The sequence below is a fragment of the Impatiens glandulifera genome, chromosome 2 (assembly GCF_907164915.1).
Source record: "Impatiens glandulifera chromosome 2, dImpGla2.1, whole genome shotgun sequence".
NCBI classification, from domain to species: domain Eukaryota; kingdom Viridiplantae; phylum Streptophyta; class Magnoliopsida; order Ericales; family Balsaminaceae; genus Impatiens; species Impatiens glandulifera.
Genome location: NC_061863.1, coordinates 28,049,151 through 28,063,363, shown reverse-complemented (window position 1 = coordinate 28,063,363; position 14,213 = coordinate 28,049,151). Strand labels below are relative to the sequence as shown.

General features: G+C 38.8%; 1 protein-coding gene across 1 annotated transcript; it reads right to left on the bottom strand.

Moving 5' to 3' along the window:
• Positions 1-8,364: 8,364 nt before the first annotated feature.
• LOC124924542 (glutathione S-transferase T3-like) lies at positions 8,365-9,108 on the bottom strand. Its single transcript, XM_047464565.1, has one exon. The coding sequence runs from the start codon at positions 9,106-9,108 to the stop codon at positions 8,365-8,367; it is 744 nt and encodes a 247-aa protein (XP_047320521.1).
• Positions 9,109-14,213: the final 5,105 nt, after the last annotated feature.

Genomic DNA, 14,213 nt, shown 5'->3' with positions numbered 1-14,213 from the left:
GATGTTAAAAGTGCATTCTTAAATGGTGAGTTACGTGAAGAAGTATACGTCGAACAACCACCCGGTTTTAAAAATGCTGACCTGATCAGTCATGTGTATCGACTAAATAAAGCTCTTTACGGCTTAAAACAAGCTCCCAGAGCTTGGTATGATACTTTAACAAACTTTCTGACCGATCATGACTTCACCATAGGTTCAGTAGATAAAACTCTATTCAAATTCGAGAAGAAGGAACATATTCTACTTGTTCAAATATATGTAGATGACATCATTTTCAGTTCAACTGATCCTAAGCTATGCGATAAATTCTCAAAACTGATGACTAACAAGTTTGAAATGAGTATGATGGGAAAATTAAGCTTCTTCCTAGGTCTTCAGGTTCGACAAATTGAAGGAGGAACATTCATTAACCAGTCTAAATACACAAAGGAATTACTAAAGAAATTTGGGATGGAAACATGTTCCCCTGCCTCCACTCCAATGAGTTCATCAATCAAGCTGGATAAAGATGATGACGGTCAGGGAATCAACCTGAAGCCTATCGTGGAATTATCGGTTCAATTCTCTACCTGACAGCAAGTAGACCGGACATATTATTTGCGGTCGGAGTATATGGAAGATTCCAGGCTAATTCCAAACAATCTCACTACACAGCCGCTAAACGAATTCTGAAGTATTTAAAGGGAACCCCGGAAGTCGGACTGTGGTATCCAAAGGACTCCATTTTTAATCTAACAAGCTACTCTGATACATATTATGCATGATGTAAAGTTGATAGAAAAAGTACCAGTAAAACATGTCAATTTTTAGGAGATCGGCTTGTTTCATGGTACAGTAAGAAGTAAACGTCGGTTGCCATGTCAACCGTAGAAGCTGAATACCTGACAGCCGGAAGTTGTTGTGCTCAACTTCTATGGATCCAACAGTAACTGAGAGATTTTGGTATCACCGCCGAAGAATCTCCAATATTCTGTGACAACACAAGTGCCATAACAATTACATATAATCCGGTCTTACACTCAAGAACTAAGCATATCGATATAAGGCATCATTTTATCCGAGAACATGTCCAACAGAAGCACATCCGGTTAGAATATGTATCAACCGACCAACAAGTTGCCGACATTTTTACAAAGCCTCTACAGGAAGCTAAGTTTTCTTTCTTCAGAAATATTCTTGGTCTTGCCGATATGAATCAACTTATCTCTTAAAATCTTTAACCGAAATTACCTAAATGTTTTTCTCTTTAAAAAGGAAAAATCGGTTCGGACAGACAAACCCAGCAGTTCTTCCTAAAATGTCGGAAAATGAAATTACCATTGTACCTATTGAAAAACCGCATTGCCTATTAGTTATAGTTAACCGACCAGTTATTTAGTATTTAACCAAATAACTGCATCGGGACTAATAACTGAAAACCAACCGGTTTGGATATACTTTACTTTAGAATATTTAGTTTCCCAACAAAAGGGGATAACTGATCATGTGTTTGGACGTATCTATTCTGAAAAGATTCCTTTTCAAAACAAAGCAGTCATGCCTTAAAAGACGTGAAGATATGATATCTCCCACCGTCTAGGCCAATGACTCACATCCTTAGGCTATTATCACACCCAATCCCAGTAAGATCTTTTATCTTACGGTTAATAACAACATCATGCATCATCCACTAGATAATACCATCAACTTCCATCTTACAATCTAATATATAAGTTAGATGAACATCAACATATAATCACACTCCTAAACTATTCTACACTTCTTAGAAATCTCTCTCATCCCACTAGATCAAAATGTCTCAATCCTCATTCCAAAACATTCTTCAAATCGAGTTTGACTCAGTTTTAGGAACAAACCACTTCGAAATCTATAAGATGATCAAATCAATTGAAAGTTCTGACCTATGGACTTTCCTTGATGACCGACACATCATCTTTCCAGATACCGTTATGGAGTTCTTACAAAATGCAAGAATATTCCGCGGTACTCCCTTCTATGACACTCTCATCTAGTCCAAGGTGAGAGGTACGGTCTTTGAGTTCACCGAGAAAGACTTTGCTCGGTGCTATGAACTACCTAGAGAAGGTCTCACCGACCTTTCTCCTTCGGAGGAACAAAAGGCTACAATGTTTCAACACTTTTCTCACTCTCCTCTTCCTGTTGGTGATCACGGGGCAAGATCCTCGTTGAGGGCTGAATATCAGTTGCTCAACGATATTGTTGGTAAGTCCATCCTTGGAAAGGATGTTACCAATGTCTTCTGTACCAAATCCTTTGATATCATGACCGCCATCATAAATGATGTTCCGGTTAACTGGTCAAGGTTGCTCTTTGACAACCTAATCTGGATGATCTCCACTCGTCACACCAACTATATACCTCAGATAAGCTCTCCCCTTCTAGATCTCGGTGTTCCTCTCTGTCCGGGCGTGGGATTAAGCCCATTTCAGCTCATGACAAGAGATTCGGCCGACTCATTCTTCGAACGCTTCGAGAAAGCCTGGAAGAAGAAGCAGAGAGTCAACTCTTCCTCTAGACGCTGAGGAACCATTTCATCGGATAACCGGTCATTTTGTTGCATGAACTGGTTGTATAATTAATTATGTCAATCTTTTGTGACAATGTTTCAATATTGGTCTAATATTATCTACTCTTATTTTAACGACTCTTAGCATATTAAATTCTAGTTGCATGGGAAACTACAAAAACATTAAATTCAGTTGGTTTCCAACTAGATTCCTCACATCGGTTCCCATGACCAGTCAAAACTACCACTTCCCAAGAAATTTGCTTTGAAAACATAAATATTCCTCATACTTTAAGACATTTCATAAATGACAAAACCCTTATAATTAATGTCCTTACGTTATCCTTCCCTCATTTACACCCTATTTAAGAAGCCTCACACTCTCTCAAAGATTACAACACATTTCGCAAGTTTTCAAAGAACACAACCTACATCTCTCTAAACACAATCTAAAAAATATCTCACCCAACACTTCGAAATTACCTGTGTGTTAACTTTGATTCGGTGCTCTCTTCTGATAATGTTGAAACAAAGGAGATCCTCTTTGAATCACTCATCGACACCGGTCTTCGCGGATTTCTGGAAGAATCCGAATCCATTCTTCTTCCGGAGGTTTTGGAGTTCTTTTCCAATGCATCCTTTCTTGACGATCTCATCGTCTCCATCATATACGACAATGTTCGCATTCAAATCTCGGAGGACACAATCGTTGAGTTGTTCAACCTCCCGACTGAGGGATTTTCAGACTTCCCACCTCGAGTGAACGGGACGCATGATGAATATGCTGACCTGTTCTCCATCTCTGAAACACCGGTTCAGAACAACGGCCTCAAAGCTAACCTTGCCCCTCATATCCAAATTCTACATGAGATCGTCAACTGATCTATTCTATGTTAAACTCCAAATCAGAACTACATCGTAAGTCCAACTCCTATCAACTGGGCCTCGGTTATCTTTGATAATCTGAAGACAATGGTTGAGACCAAGAAGAAGCTCGGCTATGCTCCTCAACTGAGCCAAATCATTCGATCAATCGCTCCAAATCTTGGACCGGGATCACCGGTGAATCCGACGAACATCCTCACCAAGGAATCGGTGGAAGACAAGATGTCTAGGATTGTTGATAGGTTATAAATTCTAGGTCGGTTAACTTATTTAACCGTTTATGCTTATCCAAACCGATATTACATCGGTTCTATTTTCAAAGTGTCAGTGTATTTCTATTCCTCATAATTAAAAATCTTTGTCGCTTAAATTATTGTTTATCATCGAAATTTTACCGCTCAAAGTTACCGCCAACAATTTTGGAGGGAAACTTTGGCGCCCTTTCCCTTGGATGTGATAGTTCACATCATTCGATGCGCCGATTCGCATTCTGAGACACGTCCCACGCGGTCTATAAATACATAACATAACTCACAAAATCATTTCATGCCATTTGTCTTCTCTCTCTCTCTTACAAACACTCTGATAATCTAAGTTTCCTCTCAAATCTCTAAAAACTAAAATGGGTCGGGATTCTGCTCTCTTTACCCACATTGTGCAAGTCGACTTCGAAGACCTTCGAAGCCATGGTTCAGAAGAATCTCAACATGTAATGGAGTTAATAACGGCCTCGGGTCTGGAGAACTTCTTGAATGGTCCGTTCGTCGTATATAAGGATGCAGTAACGGAGTTCTTCACGAACGCCAAACTACATGACGAAATCATCTCCACGTCGGTCGGTGGACAAACCTTTGATCTCACAAAGGAATTGCTTGCTGAAGTTTTTCAGCTACCAACGGAGGGTCGTGATTTTATTAAGGATGGGGATGAAAATGAGACCCTAGCGGTTTGCTGTAACATCTCAAACTCTAGTGAACCGGTGGCAGTGTCCGGTAAGAAAGGCGACCTGAAACCTGAATACAGGCCGCTCTACGATATCGTATCCAAGTCGATCCAGGAAAGGGGAGGAAACTTCGACAGCCTCACCAGTTCAAAATTGAAATAATGGTCGGCATAGTCAAGGGAGACAAGATTAACTAGGACGAAGTAATCTTCTCCAACCTTTGTGAAATGGTGGATCCCAATTCAAACCGATCTCAAGGATACGCCATACAACTTGGCAAGTTGTTGCTTCATCTTGATATCAAGACCGGTCCAGGTATCTTCCTTCCAAGTTCTAAGATATTAAAATCAGTACACTTTACGAGAACCGGCAAGACGAAAGTCTCGGCAATTAAACAGTCGAAGGCTCAAACCAAAAAAACTCAGCCTAAGAAAAAGAAGGCTCCAGTGGCAGAGGAAACCGGGAGCGAAAAGACAAAAACTGCTCCTCATACATTCGGCTCGGTGAACGTTCAAGACGATGTTCCAAATCATGTTGTCTCCACGGCTAGCATTTCTAGCCGCTCCAAGGACGACTCAGCACATCAGGTTAATGCCTCTTCTAAATGTCCTGATAACGAAACCGAGAAGGATCGGTTAGACAATACAGATAAGGCAAGCAACAAAGGGAAAGAGAAAGTAATTGATCAAGTGGATATCGATGAAGGAACCGGCCTAGTCAACCAACCGGAAACTGAAGAAGAACTCATCAAAGCTATGGGGAATTCGGTTGTGGCCGAAATCATAAAGCAACTCAATGAAAAAGCACACGAAGTAAGTAACGTCTTCTATGAATGGGCTATTATAAGAACGGAAATTGGATTCGCCGACATGTTTCCCGAATGTCCTGCCCATCTAAAATGGGAAACGCTGGTGGAACTCGAGAAAACGGTGTTTGATCTGGCAAAAACGAAGAGCGTTGCGGTTGCTCTTAAGAGGGGAAAGATGGTAGAGACACACGCCAGGTTGAAAGAATTCACCAACTCCATCCTCAACATACAACGACAATGCAATGAGATGACTGTAATTGATCAGATGGTGCTGGAATCACTAAAGAAAACGGCACAAGAATTGAAAGACACAATGACACAGCTGGAATCAGAAACCGGTCAAGAGAATGACGCTCCCTAATTTTCACGGTCAGAATTTGATGATGAAGAGAGGTCACAAAGATCAAAGTTTGAAGCCGGACAAACTTCAAAGAAGGCCGACATCGCCTCTCCTCAACCAAAATCCCCGGCCAAGACCTCTTCGGGTAAGTCTTCTGACCGACAAATTAATAAAACCGGGACGGATAATCAGCTATCTAGTCAGAATGAGTCCCCACGCAAAGATCAATCGATGGCGTTTTCTATATCTGACGAAAGAATCAAAGCATGCCTCGAAGAACTCTTCTGCGACACTATCGCACCGTGGCAGGCAAAGCTGGAGGAACGGACAAAAACAACTCACCGGATGATTGAGTCTACGAACCAGCGGCTTAGTTCAATGGATCAAAGGATTGCAACCCTTGAAGAAATGATCGCGGCTAAGATGGCAGCCGACGAAGCACAAATCAAATAGGATGAGATGGCAGCCTTAAAGGTCCAAGAGGAAGAAAATGAAAGACTGCAAGTTTTAAAGGAAAGGGAACATACGGATGCAAATCTGGCCCAACAGGTTGATGAAGAAGAGATTGCCGATCCGGAATTGAAGGAACAGAATACGACATCCTCTACTCCGGTTATCCATACAACACGAGCCGAAACGAAAAAGAGAAAACAGGCCGAAAAGGCAGCGACTGAAAAGGTTCAAATGTTGATGGACAGTTGTGTTGAACCAACCGGTGTACAACCAGTTAACTTGGAACAATCCGACTCTAATGAAATTAAGGAGAATGTTCAACCGCTGCAGAAAAGAACGCGGATTTCTCCGATCAATATGATTCCACTGCGAACAGTTCCTCCAAGTCCTATTCCTCAACGAACTCCGATCTCTCAAGCACCTCCTGCTCCACCAACACGGTCTTCATCGGTAACCGGCTACTCAGGCATACTAGCATCTTCCTCCATACCGGGCTTTGATCCATGTAATCCGGGAAAGGGGATCATGTCTGAGTACATCAAGGAACTTATGAACAAGAAGGACGATAAGAAGAGGGAATAAATTTCCACTCATTTATTTCATGTCTACCTTAATTTATCTTATGTCTACCTTATACTATTTTCTATATATATAAAGTATTTTTGGACAACCGGCCTATTTCTTACTTCTTGCATGGTTTTGAATATTTTAAATAAAATAATCAAAAAGGGAGAAATTGATAGATAAAATTTTTCTCAAAATTTTTCAAAGTCTTTTTCAAAATATTTTTCAAAACAACAAACTCTTTAAACGACCATCGGACGCATGGTTTTGAATATTTTAAATAAAATAATCAAAAAGGGAGAAATTGTTAGATAAATTTGACCGGTCAATAAGAACTTAACAAAACAAACTCATTGTGCAGGAAAGAACGGTCAAGAACTCCAACCGGTCAAGAAATCAATCCGGCTAGAAGAAGCAAATGACATATTTAAAACCTGAAGCTATCCGGTTGAACTGAACAACCTGTAAATATAATCAGTTGAAGTGAAGAATACAATCCAAATCCAACGAGAAGACTATTTAGAGAAAGAAGTCAAGAATATCAAATTGAGAACAGTGTACAAATTGGTGCAAACAAATACTTTAAGTATATGCAGAAGATTACATCAAAGGATCAGACTGTAAAATTTCCATATTCATACAAGTCTGATGATACGCTGCAGGCTGCAGAAGATTGCCTGAAGAAAAGTTACCATTTTGGTATAAGTCAAAAAAGCAACTTCTCAGGTGTAGGTGTAGGCAACTGTCCAACCGACAGTTGCTATAATCAAGAAAAGACAAATGAAGTCGGTCTGATTCATGTCTTAAACGCATTTAATGCTATGTTGATCCTCTGCTCAACCAATCAGATTCAAGGATTGCCCTGAAGGTATCCGTTGAAGAAATGTGACCGTTGGCACATTTCACCTATAAAAGGAGAAGCTGAAGAAGCAAGAAGACACACACATAGAGCGAACAAGTTACAAATTTATAATGTGATCAAAAGTCATTATCTCTCTAAAAGATTAAAAGCTTAAGTGTGCATTTGTGAAGTGTATTGCAATTTCTGTGAGAATTGTAAGAGTGATTATCGAGCAGTAAATAAGACTCGATCGTGTATTGTGGTTGAGTATTCCTTAGTGAATATCCTTCTCGTTGTTTGAGAAGAAGGGGTGACGTAGGAGTTTTATCTCCGAACATCCATAAAAACTTGTCTCGTGCTCTATTTCCTATCGGCTTCATATTCGAACCGAATCATATCATTCTAACCGCCTCACTAATCTTTAAACCGATATTCTCCAAATCTCATCTCTATCCATCTTATGTGTGTTGCTTCAATCTGAAACAAACCACTTTCGCACTTGAACTCGGTGCAAGGGTTTGTGACAGCTTATGTAGTATTGAAACCGGTGTTAATTCTTAACCGGATTAGCGTCAACCGTTGAGTGTTGTCAGAGATTATCCTTTAGTCGGACACCGGTCCACTATCGGCGATCTAGATCCTAACAGAAGTTGTTGATGCATTTGCTTGTCATGTAGTGCAGCCCGTCTCTTGCTATACTCATTAAATCCTCCGACGGGACATTGAAATATCTTTGGAATTGTATTGTTGTCATTGGATTCCTTCGACCAGTTGAATGTTGTATCCCCTTCATCCTCAGTTATCATGTTATGCGAAATAATACATGTATACATGATATCCTTCAAGTTACTCAAGTTACATTTTATTTGTTCCTTCAATTTCTCATTTGCTATCGGTTTGTATTCCTCTATATTTTTGTCGATGCGTTGTTTCATCTCCTCGTACATGATATCCTTCGAGGGATGATTCATCTTACCCTTCCTCTTCACTATTTTCTGACCGATCAGACGTACGTGTTCTTCATCGGCATCTTCCGGATTAGAAGAAGACATGTATCCTCCTTGAGCAATTTTTTTGTCTTCTTCCTGCTGCAATGATCACGTTCCTGTTGGTTTATCCACTTAGGATTTTCCTTAAGTATATTCCACATGCCCAAGTGAGTAAACGCATTGTTGTTGTACATTTGTGCCCACCCTTTCATTGCATGCATGAGTATATCAACATCACTTTGCACACTTCCCCAATCCTTCTTCATCTGATTGTACAATCCGTTAAAGGCACTCACAAACCTTCGCAGCGTGTAAAAAAGCGTTTTTAAAAGGTCCCAACCTCTCACTGGGCAGTTTATAGGTAGATTTTTATTATAATCATCGACAATCCTCTTCCACATGCCATCCAATCTCTGAGCATTATCGATTTCTGCATCTTTGCTGACATTCACCCAACTTTGTGCAAGGATCTCATTTTCTTGACCTGTGTACCTTGCAGCATAAGTACGACTCTTTGGGCCCGACACATTTTCTCCATCATCAGTATCTTCACTCGCGTCTAGATTAATTGCATCAATACCCGGTGGAGACAGATATGGATGAAATGGAGAATCTTGACCAGAAGATGGTGTTTCACACTCTTTGTCTGTGTTAGTTCCACCAATACTAGTTTTTCTGGACGATTTGGAAGTCATCCCAAGTGCTCTAGGAGGACTCATTCCATAGATCGGAGATGGCATATATGGATGTTGATACATTTCGGCAGAATACATGTAAGGAGGGGTGAATATATGAGGATTCATTTGATGGCTCGGATGAAATAATAAATTGTGGGCACGATTGTTTGGATTTTGGGGTCGAACATTGGAATTTTGAGGAGAGGAAGTGAAAATTTGAGGATGGATATATGAATCTTGAGAAGAATTATTTTCCATTTTTTTCAGATTTCAAGTAGATACAATTTTGAAGAGAATATGAGATGAAATTAGATAGTGTGTGAGCATTTATAGATTTTATCTAAATAAAAAAAAACCTGATCATATGTATAAAAAAAACTGTAATAAAACGGTCATATTTTCAATTGATGAAAAACAGTCATTTTTTTCAAATAAAAGAGATCAGATCCACATTTTATCAATTAAAAAAAATTAAAAAGCAACAATTTTATATTTTTAATCAAACAACATGTCAGGTGTCAGGTGGGAAACGATTTTTTGACTTGCTTTTTTTCATTTGTACTGGTAGTAAATATTTGCTCTTCTCATTTGCAGTTCAGATCTTCTGCTACCGATTGCCGTGTTCCCCTGTGGCGGACCAATCAGATTGCAGCATTAATAATTTAATAATAAATCAATCTGGGCAGGAGACGGAGGGAGGGAGAATCCGGAATCCGGGTTTAGGCCCGGGTTCACACAAGACGCCGTTAACGGAAGCGCCCGTTAACGCCAGGAAATAATATAATATTCAGATAATACCCAGATAAGATATCTTCGCTCTGATCTACACGCCCGTTGCCATGACCCTCATGTAAACCCCGCATACCCACCCATGAGAAGAACGCCTGCCGTTCATGAAAATACACTTACACGTCCATGTAAAGACCGAATTGACAGTCATATTAAATTTACGTTTTTTAAATATAAGTTTAATTTATTAAATAACACAGGCAGCGATATAATATTCGCTTCAATTAATTCAATCTTTTATTTTCTAGGATTTTATATTTTTTTTTTATTTAATTTTTTTTTACCTCGAGACTCTCTGGAGCGAAGATATATATGCTTCAATTAATTTTAATAAAAACCTCATGTAAAACCCCCCTACCCACCCATGTGAAGACCGCTTGCCTACCATGTAAAGACACTTACCCGTTTATGTGAAGACCAAAATGACATGGATTTTATATTTCCCTTTATTAAATATTAATTCAATTAATTGAAGATGACATGCAGCGACCGAACAAATCTTCGCCTCAATTACCGGCTTGTTTGTTTTTCCAATTTTTTTTTTATTTCATATTTTTTGCCCCGAGACTCTCTGGAGCGAAGATATATTTGCTTCCATTAATTTTAATAAAAACCTCATGTAAAACCCCCATACCCACCCATGTAAAGACCTCTTGCCTACCATGTAAAGACACTTACCCGTTTATGTAAAGACCCGAATGACATGGATTTTATATTTCCGTTTATTAAATATTAATTCAATTAATTGAAGATGACATGCAGCAACCGAACAAATCTTCGCCTCAATTACCGGCTAGATTTTTTTTCCAATTTTTTTTTATTTCATTTTTTTTGGCTGGAGTCCTTCATGAGCGAAGATATATTTGCTTCAATTAATTCATTACTTTTTTTTATTTATTTAAATTTTTTCGCTGGAAAAGAACATTTGTTCGCCTAGACCATGTTCCATGTAAAATGGATTGAATAGTCGTTTCTCGAGAGAACACTTATTCGCCCTTGGTCCCTGTGTCATGTTACATGGAATGAATAGTCGCTTTTCGAAAGAAGACATGTTCGCCCCGGTTACATGAATATATATACCCCCTAATATGATTATTTTATTATCATTGCCGCCCGATTCATCTCTCTCTCTTCCTGCCTCCTTTTCACGGCGATTCGTAACCGGCTCCCCGTCGACCGAACCTGAATCCACATCTTCACGACTCCACAATGGTACGTATTCCTGACTAGTAACTTTTATTATTTAGGATTATGGAACTACTACACTAGATTCTGTTATGTGATGTTGTTGTCTCTTTAATCTTTAGGAAACCCTACTCTCAAAATGTCACCTTGACTGTAAATCAATGTTATTTATGAAAACTTACCTAGTGTTGTGTTTTGTGATATTATTTCCATGAAACCCTAGTACATACTCACAAAGACCGTTTTTTTTTCATCCACGTGCAGGCAACTGCCTCAGCATCCGTCCAAAACTTTGGCAAAGACTGAATTTTATGCCCAAATCAATTAACAAGTGAAGAGATAGTACTCTTCGTTACATTTCTCCCTTTTTTTTTCCATATTGTGTAAGTTTTCATCCTGTTTAACTGAAATATTTATGATTGTTCTTAAACAGCACTTGATGCAACAATATGCTAACACATGTGGTGCCACGGTGTCAATGAGGTGGCGAGACGATGTTACCCACGTCATAGCATCCACCGATTCTAATGGTGGATGCGGTCGCACCATCAAAGTATTGAAGGGCATATTGAACGGGAGTTGGGTCCTTACCATTGATTGTTAGACTCTGTTATTCTTAACCCTTTACTGTTAACTCAATATTCATTTTCACATATATGAAACTAAAAACACCTATTGCTTTTATACAGGGATAAAATCATCAATCAGATTTAACTGTTACGTGGACGAGGAACCATACGAGGTGCAGCGAGATAATCATGGGACTGTGGGCGGTCCAAGAGCTGGCAGAATGCGTTATTTGAACAATGTAAGTTTTGTCTTATTCCTACTCCTCCATATGATATTCAATTGTCCATGATTACTAATAATGTATTGTATTTTCTTTCAGCTGCCCAAACTCTTCGACAGTTACACCTTCATATTTGCAGGGGAATTCATCCCGGCTTACAAACTTGATCTTATGGGATTTGTAATTGCTGGAGGAGGTACAACTAAAGAAATGGAGAATCCATTTGTCGAGCCCGAGGACGACAAAACTATAGTTGTATACGACAAGTCTCGGCACGATGTTAATGAACTTGTTTGGGTATTTGAGGCAGAGAATCCTCTGAAGACATATTTGGATGTGTTTGGTGTTCCTCACACAAGCTTGCTAGAATCCATTGCTGCTTGTGATTTGCAGCCTTTGTTTTTGTAATAGACATGTGTTGGTTTAATTTGTTACTTAATATTTGAATATTTTGCATTCTTGAAAATTCAATGTCATATTTGATTTCAGAATTATGTTTTTTGTTCTTCGAATTGTTTTTTTTTTAAACATCAGCCTTATATTTAACTAAATCTTGAAACATTAAGAAATACTGTATAACTTGAAGTATAAATTTGATAAATAATTAATATTTTTTAAAACTACTGTCAAAATAATATTTGTAAAACAATTGTCAAAATAATAATGTGAAGAAATCTTCGCTTACTGATTGATTGATTGATTTATTAATTTAATTTCATAATAATTTTTGTCATTTAATTATTAAAATGAAATAATTTTTTTAACAAGTCACCTCACCGCCACCTAACACCTGCCACATTTTCATTAAATGCTGCATGCAGCAAGCCATGCTGCTAAGCTAGACAACTTTGTACTCTTCTCTCTCTCTACCGTACGACCATTTCTTCGCCGGAGTTATACTACATTGTCTACCATCGACCTCTCCTTCGCCGGAGACTTCATTATAATATCAATCCATCTTCCTAAATTATAAAATGGTATGTTTTTGAATGTCATCTATACCTCCTTTACTTTTCTTCCCAACCTTTTCTATGTTTTTTGAATACTCGACATGAAATGTTCTGTTCTTTTTGATTATCAGGAAGGAATACGTATCAGCGAGAATGATATGGACGAGAATGATATTATTGATTTAAGGTAACATTGTTTAACTTCTCCAATTTTTGTAGTGCACATGTAAGCGAAGATCTCTTCACTACTATATTATGAGATAATTTCTTATGAAGCGAAACTATATTCGCCTAATATTACACTCTTCATACTGTTGAAGTGAAGCTTTCTTCGCTTATATTGTTTTCATTTTCCAATAATCTACAAACCTTTATTTTCCACTTGTTCAAACTGAACAGCGAATCTGCTACTTGTCATCGTCAATTGAATTTCGATGGAAACGGCCAACCTTTGGAGGACATCGAATCCAACTTAATTCCACTTTTAGGTAGAGAATTTGAGAGTGAAGAAGAAGGCTACCTATTCTACTTAGCATACGCTAAACTAATAGGATTTGGTATAAGGCGCAGTTCAAAACATGTAGACAAGGAGGGTAAAATACTGGATAGAGTTTTTTGTTGTAGTGCACAGGGTGAACGGGGAAAGGACAAACGTGATGTCTATGTGAAACGTAGACGTTCTGTGACTCGGTTCTGTTGTGAAGCGAAATTGAGGATAAAGCGTGCAGACAATGGAAAGTTCCAAGTGGTAAATTTTATTAGTGATCATAGTCATCCTCTTGCAAGTCCAAAGAAAACTCACCTGTATAGATGCCATAGGAATATTTCTGCAGTTGCAGGCTTACATATCGAGATGGCCACTAACGTGGGAATTCCTCCTAAGTCATCACATGCTCTAATGTCTAAACAAATCGGTGGAAGGGAGAATCTAGGTTTTCTTCCTGAGGATTACAAAAATTACCTGCGCACGAAAAGAACCAGAGAGTGTAATTTTGGGGAAACAGGGGGTGTATTAGAGTATTTGCAGAACAAACAATCCAATGATCCTGGTTTTTATAATGCTTTTCAACTTGATGCGGACGATTTGATAACGAATATTTTTTGGTGTGATTCCAACATGCGGTCCGATTATTCATATTTCGGAGACGTGGTCAGTTTTGACACCACATACAAGAAGAATAATGAAGGTCGTCCAGTTGCTCTTTTTGTAGGTGTCAATCATCACAAACAATCAATTCTTTTTGGAGCAGCTCTATTATACGATGAAACTGCGATGACTTTTGATTGGTTGTTTGAGACTTTCACCAAAGCTATGCATGGGAAAAAACCAAAAACCATTCTTACAGATCAAGACGCGGCCATGGCTAAGGCCTTGGCGTCTCAATGGCCCGAAACAAATCATCGTCTCTGTATTTGGCACATATTTCAAAATGCAGCCATACATCTTAGCTCGGTGTTCCATAATTTCAGAG

What these genes read in the sequence shown, in the direction of transcription:
- LOC124924542 (XM_047464565.1), bottom strand. Translation starts at nt 9,108, where the DNA reads ATGTATCAACATCCATATATGCCATCTCCGATCTATGGAATGAGTCCT.